The sequence below is a fragment of the Oncorhynchus clarkii genome, chromosome 25, assembly GCF_045791955.1.
Source record: "Oncorhynchus clarkii lewisi isolate Uvic-CL-2024 chromosome 25, UVic_Ocla_1.0, whole genome shotgun sequence".
NCBI classification, from domain to species: domain Eukaryota; kingdom Metazoa; phylum Chordata; class Actinopteri; order Salmoniformes; family Salmonidae; genus Oncorhynchus; species Oncorhynchus clarkii.
Genome location: NC_092171.1, coordinates 20,447,702 through 20,455,757, shown reverse-complemented (window position 1 = coordinate 20,455,757; position 8,056 = coordinate 20,447,702). Strand labels below are relative to the sequence as shown.

The window sequence follows — 8,056 nt, the reverse complement described above, 5'->3', positions numbered from 1 at the left end:
TAGACTATTTCCCTGCACAGACATCTGGATGATATTTCTAAGTGTCCTTACGTTAACCAAGCTGTGTTTCCCAAGACATACAACAGCCTGTCTTTAGTTAGAAAGGAATACAGTATATTGGTCATATATACACGGTTAAGTATGTGAACAGATTCTTCTGAGTGTTCTATTGTCCAGTACTGGCCTCTCTTGCCCTCCTTGCTGGTGCAATCGTTCTCATGTGGATTTCCACACAGAAGACTGACCATGACCAATCCACTGACCATGACCAATCCTCTGTCAATTGGAACCAATTGCTCACACGGCATCCTTCACCTTTTTATGTAGCAGTATGCTGTGGCAGACACCCACCCTCCACATTGATTTGGTTTTAAGACCCAGTGTGTGTGTACTGAACTGGAAGGGGCAGACTGCTCCAAAGCTCTTGAGCATCCCGGCCTGTTGTCAGCCTGGCTCCTGGAGTCAGTGCAGTCACTGGGTTTGTACTGGCAGACGTGGCATTGTTGGTTAAATAAGGCTTGCTAAATGAATGGGCACGTTTAACGAGCCTCTGCTAGAATGCCTTGAACTCACATATCATACAACTAAATTGAGATTTTTTTTTATTTTTTTTTTTATTTTACCTTTATTTAACTAGGCAAGTCAGTTAAGAACAAATTCTTATTTTCAATGACGGCCTATGCTGCCTGTTCAAGAACGACAGATTTGTACCTTGTCAGCTCGGGGGTTTGAACTTGAACCTTCCGTTTCTAACCACTAGGCTACCCTGCCTGGTGGGGATGCTGAATTGATTTGATATTTGATACATTGACTTGTTTATCAAATAGTAAGCCTACTAGGTTTATGAACACCCATGGTTTTTGTCTTTTGATCATCTTTGTGCTCACCTGTGGAACCCACATAATACTAAACAGAACACAAGTAAAGGAGCCCCACATTGATTTGCTCACAAAAAAATCAATTTGTGATCAATTACCAATATATAATGGTATAATATATATGTATACATGAATAATCATTGGCCCAGGGACCAAGACTGATCGACATATGTCCTTTCCCTCACACTGTCAAGCATACTACGACATCCAGTGGTAGGGCTAGAGAACATGTTATTGAGTTCTGTCGCACTATAAAAACAACTTAAATTGGATTTATAGATGTCATATTCTTCATTAAATTATTTCATAAATTTTTTTGACTTGTTGTTCTTGACATTACAACAACACTGTTCCTAAGATTTTAATCGACTTTGAGTGTCGTAAAGTTGTTTTTCGCACAGTAAATGCTTTACGGTAGCAATAATTTTGACAGGCAGAAGCTAGCCTAGCAACAAACTTTAGAAGTTATTAGCTAGCTACAGTACATTAGTTGGGTTAGCTACAGAAAATACATTATATAATTTAAAAACAGATTCGCAACTGGTGGCAACTTTAACCGTGCAAGCGACTTTTTTTTTCGTTTTAGCTAACGTTAGCTGGCTAAACGCACTGTCTGCATGCGAACAATAACGAAATCAACAACAACATGCCAACCATGGGAATGGCTGAAATAGATTCCAGCAGTGTCGACGGGGTGCTAACATGCAGCAAAGAAGTGGTGGTGATGGAGGGAGACAGGGAAGAGCTCGGGACGCTGTGCGCTGAAGAAGATTTGGTGGCATCCGCGCTTGCTGCCACTATCACCTCTCAAGTTATTGTGGAAGAACTGAGAAGGCTTGGGTTATGTTCAAACATAGAGGGAGACGTGGAATACGTACCATACGAGTCTGAACTGCAAATGTCAGACATCAAAAGGCTTATTACCAAAGACTTGTCAGAGCCTTATTCGATTTATACATATAGGTATTTCATTCATAACTGGCCTCAACTCTGCTTCCTGGTACGTATAAAGTTGTTAGCTAGCTGACTAAACTCAACGTTTTATGGTGGAGTTGCGTGTGGGCGGACTGGAGCTCCAACATCACACAAAATAACAGTGTCGTGTGTAATTCCCGGCAATTATTTACTTTGGGTGCTGAAATCGAGAGTAAAAAACACAAAAAAATGACGTTTATATGTGGCGTCGGATCTCCAGTACGCCCACAGTAGTCGCAAACTCAACTCCATCGTAAATCTTGGAGTTGCGTTTAATCGGATATAAAGTTGTATGCATTTTAGGAACTGATCATGTTTTGTAGTTTGCCACTACCAGCCTATGCTCAGGGCTGAATATGATGCGTTCGGGCTGGAGAAAAAGCCTACACACCTGCCAGCCAGTAGATAATAAAATGTTTTATCTCTCTGTGCCACAGGCGATGGTGGACAAGGATTGTGTTGGTGCCATTGTGTGCAAACTGGATATGCACAAGAAGATTCACCGTGGCTACATTGCCATGTTGGCTGTGGACTCCAGATACAGGAGGAAAGGAATTGGTAAGTGGGCATTAGGAGAATCTCCAAGATGGGTGGGTAAAATTAGTGGAACATTCCAAAAGGTATCTGTTCCAAAAATTTTGTAAATAACAAGGTTGCCATCAAACAACGCATACAAAGTTGTATAGCGGCAGAATAAGGTACCAGGTAGGGAGTAGGCTATTTAATTACGTTTTCACTCACCATGTTTATTCCGAAAAATGTCTGTCCTCACTCTGGTAGCCCATCGACAAACATTAAGAATAAGCTACATGGTGAGTTGATGCCTATTCGGCAGCTAGTTAGCTAGGTGTATTGATCATGTTACTTTGTATGCAATGTTTGTTGGCAACCTTGTACTTTACGAAGATTTTGTCCTGTTGGAACATTCCACAAATTATACCCACCCCTGCAAGACTGTGTTATAATGTTTCATGTTTACTTCTAACATGTCATCACTCCTGTCATTTCAGGTACATATCTAGTCAAAAAGGCTATCTATGCTATGATGGATGAGGACTGTGATGAGGTATGTTTATTTTACATAATCATATCTACCCTGGAAGACATTAGGCAAGAGTGGCCAGACGTCCCCAATTTCCAGGAACAGTCCCCGATTTTGGTGGCCTGTCCTGAAAATGTCCCTGATTAGCCATTAGAAAGAAAAAAGTAATATTGAAGTTAAATTGGGGCTGATCGTTAAATAATCAAATGCTGTCCAATCAGATTTGCATATATCAATCCCTTTGCCAAACTCGTTTTCTCCCGAGGCTTTGCCATGGACCTTTTATGAGAACATTTGACCAGTGATACAGAGACAGGACTCTGTTTATCATGCATCCTTGCACTTTATTACAAATGCCAAGTCACTCACCCACCATTGCACCTTATACCAAATGGTGGGTTGGACCTCACTTTATATGTGCAGGAAGCTACGTACATGTGTATGTGTTCATCTGCAAGGCCCTTTTGGGTAAACTCCCTCTACCTCTGTAGTCTGGTCTCCTTCACCACCAGCAGTTACCATACCCGGTCTGCTCAGTGGTTGCTACTTAAAGTCCCCAGGACATTTACAGTATTAGGCAAGACTGCCTTTCTCGTCTTGTACACCAGAGGCATGGCATAGTTTACAATCCACGCTTCATCTAGATATGTTAGTGCCACTGAATTCATTTAAAATGTTGGTGGGAGACTGTTACGGAGGAGTGTAAATGCTTTTTTTAGGCTGGATCATGTTGTTGAATTGTATGTTTTAATTCTTTAATATATTGAATGTTGCTGTCTTCTTGGCCAGGCTTCCCTTGAAAAAGAGACTGGGTTTCAATGGGCTGGTTAAATAAAAAAAAACATGAACACACCATGGCCAGAAAGTACATGCAACAGCATAGGCTACCAAACCTGGGTGATTAAAAAATGACTAGCTAGGCTTTTAAGAACTGTGGAGGGTTATTCCATTTCTGTGTTTGAAGTATTTTTAAAGGACAATAACGAAAATTGATAGTTAAATATAGATCAATGGCATTTTTATTTTCAAACAGTACCCCTCCCCCACCCTCCCCACGCAAAAACAAAATAATTTCTGGTCACCTTACATTAGGCCACATTTTAGCTAGAAGATAACAGGCCACACTCTTTACCATAAATAGTGACAAGTTTAAGCTTGATTCTAATCTCATTACACCATTGCACATTTGAAACTGAAAATGCCATTGAATACCATTTTGTATAGTATTCAGTATGGAGATAGAGGTAACAATCTCTTACAAATTACTTGGTTTTGTTAACTTTAAACAGGTGGTGCTGGAGACTGAGATCACCAACCAATCAGCCCAGAAACTGTATGAGAACCTGGGCTTTGTAAGGGACAAGAGGCTCTTCCAATACTATTTAAATGGAGTGGATGCTCTACGGCTCAAACTGTGGCTTCGGTAGCAATACAGTCAGTGTCTCTGGCTCTGAGACCTCTTTCTCCCAGTCTCAGGAACAAACGTCCTCCCTACGAGGGAAACATCAAAGCCACATAAAATCCAGAAAGATCAGGAAGGAAAATTGGAGACCGGTACCACAGTTTTCTTTGTTGAATTGGGAGTACTTGTGGCATTTTAGTGGCCAGTGGAAATGAACTGAAAATAACCACACCCTAGCCCTTGACCTCGACCAAACTAAATCAATTACAAACAAAACAACAGCTTGCCTCTGTCCTTTTATTTGTTTTATTTAGAGGACTAAAAACATGGCGAAAACACAAGTTGGGAAGAAGAGTAAGACTATGCAAACTGAATGTTTTCATAAAGCCATTTATAAGGGCTATACAGCCTAAATGCTTCAGACGTCATAAGAAAAGAGGATACCTCTCACTTGATTCAAGAACTAAATGCAGCTGTCCCTTGTCTTGTTGTGTGTTCACTGTAGCCCCAGGTGTGTGGTAGCTGGCCAGTTCTACTCTCTCTCTAATCCCGCTAAGAGCTTCCATCAGGATTTTCATAAAGGTGGAGAGGATTGCTGCAATAAGCAATTTCCTGTTAGGGTAAAAGGAGCCCTGAAGTGCAATATATCTTTTCAATGTTGAAGGGAATTGGGGAGCACAAGAGGTCTTCAGTGTGCTTCTCATTAAACAAAAACTCAGCCCCAAAGATAATTTAGAAAATACATTATCTTTGAAGCTAAATTAAACGGTCATTGAGGGAAATTATTTAGTACCATTTGTATGTACCCATTTTTGTCTCTGTACCATTGTGTCTAGAGGTCTTGAAGACGTGAAACAAAATATGGTCAGAAATTTCTTTCAAAAGTGTATCGCAAGACACCTTTCAATTTAAGATGGACAAAGTAATGTATTTGGTAATTAATTGCTGGGATTTTGTACTTTTTGGTGGTAGTATTTTGTCTGTCCATTTTCCATTGTTTTAGAGATTAAGATTGAGTAACAAAATTAAAGTAACTTTTGGTCCTTGAAAGCGCTATATAAGTACCATGTATTGTTAATCATGATGGAAATAAGATCAAAAAGCCAAATGTATTATTTTTTTAATGTGCTTTCTCACCTTCTGAACATTAAGCTGGTGTTACATCAAGCTAATTTTAGACCTTTCCACACCTGTAGTAAGTATCACTATCATCCCTAGAGGGCGCCACACACTGCCTTCAAACAGGCTGGAATAAAAACACACTGATTCACTTTCATAAACACATTTATTTGTTATGGAAAACAGATTTGTTCCCATAATGAGACTTACTTTAACCACATCTGCTATTCTAATGAAGCAATCCTAGACTTTAACCACAGCTGCTATTTTAATAAAGCAATCCTATGAATACATTCAGGTGATAGTTTAACACTGGTGGTGGACACATTCTCTGAAATACTTTGGTTATGACAAACCAATATTTAGTTTGCCATGTGATCATACAGTAAAAATGCTAACAGTTTAAAAGATAAATGAGCTACAATTTCTGCTTTTCAAAATGAAGTCATCACCTATACACCATTAGCATTTCGCAAACTGAGATTGAAGATCCGATCTAATCCAGATTAGTAAACCTCTCAAACAGCTCCTACTCCAGGTCAGGTTCCCAAATCCCTCTCTCCCAATGACATAGACCTCTAATGCCCTCTCTCTGACAGCCTCTCAGAGGCCTCCTACTAGCCCTCTCACTATCCCTGAAAGAGCTCAAGTGTTTGGGAATTGTATCTCTTTGTTTCTCTGTCTTCCAGTCCAGCATCAAAGGTAAGGTTTTCCTCAGGGTCAGTCCACCATCTGTCTCCCCTTCCACTCTTGTCTGTGAGAGTATTGGTTTTCCGGAGGCCTCCCCATGCCAAGTCTCTGTTGATCAGCTCTTCATCCCTACACAGGCACTGTGGTAGTCCAGGCTGGGACTGCTGTCTCTCTCCCTGCTCCAGCGGAAGGGGGCTTGGTTGGAGGATCTCCTTGAGGTCGAGACTCTCTCCTGTCATCTCATCCCAAAATATGTCCCTTTGGGTTGGCCTGTTTAGCAGATGCAGTCTCTGTATCCCTTTGCTGCTTGGTGCTTCAACTACAGAGGCCAAGGGAGCAATACAAAGTACACAATCTATTTAAGTACTGCAGCCCTATGGATTGTACGCATCACTTAGAACATGTTCAAGTTGGTGGTAATTTTTTTTAGCCTGGCTGATGCGAGGGAGAGCTGTGACACTGCAGTCAGGAAGACTTTGAGTTTGGTGTCAGCCAGATTAACAAAATGTCTCCAGTCTCACCATTATCTATGTAGATTGTCCTCTCGTGGACCCGCTGCTCTCGGACTCGTCTCTGGTGGGCTCTCCTTCTTCGCTGGGCCTGTTGACTGAGGACCATCTGTGCCTCCAGGAGTCCTCCCTATACAACCCAACCCACACAGCCAGAGAGACCATGCATGAGTCACCACCAAATGGTACGGTAGTTTAAAATATAATATAGTCACACGTCATGGAATACACAACGCATCAATGATATGCTACAGATAAAATGTTGATCCCTAGATCCTGCCCTATGCAATGAAACATGAAAATGTACAAATTGTTATATACAGTATGTCGGTTTGTGAGGGAGTGTGTGCGCGCACATGTGTGTTTGCCTGGTAGTGGGGTTTTTCCTGTTCCCTGTACCCTGAAAGCGCATCCCATTGAGGGCCAGTCAGAGCTGTAGACCACCCCACTTTCCACTCCACCAGCGCTTTAATCAGGCCCACTGGGACAGAAGGGGCCCAGGCTCGCAGCTCACCAGCTGCTCTCGCTCTCTCTGGTAAATTACCTCTCATAACAACATTCCTGACTAAATCAAATCCCATGTAATTGTTTTGGAGACTGAGGAACATAAGCATGTATAGTGCATTCAAAAAAGTATTCATACCCCTTGACATTTTCCACATTTTGTTGTATTACAGCCTGCATTTAAAATGGATCATTTCGATTTTGTGTTTTTTTTATTTCACCTTTATTTAACTAGGCAAGTCAGTTAAGAACAAATTCTTAATTTTACAATGACGGCCTAACCCGGCCAAACCCTCCCCTAACCTGGGCAACGCTGGGCCAATTGTGCTCCGACTTATGTGTCTCTTATTTACATACAATACCCCATAATGTCAACGTGGAATTATGTAAATACAAATAAATGAAAAGCTGAAATGTCTTGAGTCAGTAAGTATTCAATCCATTTGTTATGGCAAGCCTAAATAACTTCAGGAGTAAAAATGTGCTTAACAAGTCACATAAGTTGCATGGACTGTGTGCAATAATAGTGTTGAACATGATTTGTGAATAACTACCCTATCTCTGTAGCTCACAAATACAATTATCTGTAATGTCCCTCAGTCCAGCAGTGAATTTCAAGCACAGATTTAAAGACAAAGACCAGGGAGGTTTTCCAATGCCTCGCAAAGAAGGGCACATACTGGTAGATGGGTTTAAACATTTTAAATAAAAAAGCAGACATTGAATATCCCTTTGAGCATGGTGAAGTTATTAATTACACTTTGGATGGTGTATCAATACACCCAGTCACTACAGAGACCCCTCTTCATATTTTCAAGCATGGTGGTGGCTGCATTATGTTATGGGTATGCTGGTCATCGGCAAAGACTAGGGAGATTTTATGGATAGCAAGAAAATCAATAGAGCTAAGCACAGGCAGAATCCTAGAGGAAAACAT

At 41.0% G+C, this 8,056-nt stretch overlaps 1 protein-coding gene across 1 annotated transcript; it reads left to right on the top strand.

The window, feature by feature from the left end:
• Positions 1–1,077: 1,077 nt before the first annotated feature.
• Positions 1,078–7,848, top strand: LOC139384083 (N-alpha-acetyltransferase 30, NatC catalytic subunit). The gene is made up of 4 exons (XM_071128726.1): positions 1,078–1,878; positions 2,291–2,411; positions 2,864–2,919; positions 4,185–7,848. Exons 1-4 carry the CDS (start codon positions 1,525–1,527, stop codon positions 4,320–4,322), a joined length of 669 nt encoding a protein of 222 aa, XP_070984827.1. The 5' UTR covers positions 1,078–1,524; the 3' UTR covers positions 4,323–7,848.
• The last annotated feature ends 208 nt before the right edge of the window (positions 7,849–8,056 follow it).

Bases quoted from the DNA above. Each gene is read 5' to 3' on its own strand.
- LOC139384083 (XM_071128726.1), top strand. From the start codon at position 1,525: ATGCCAACCATGGGAATGGCTGAAATAGATTCCAGCAGTGTCGACGGG. The intron at 2,412-2,863 runs GTAAGTGGGCAT...CTGTCATTTCAG, and splicing joins ATACAGGAGGAAAGGAATTG to GTACATATCTAGTCAAAAAG. The intron at 2,920-4,184 runs GTATGTTTATTT...AACTTTAAACAG, and splicing joins TGGATGAGGACTGTGATGAG to GTGGTGCTGGAGACTGAGAT.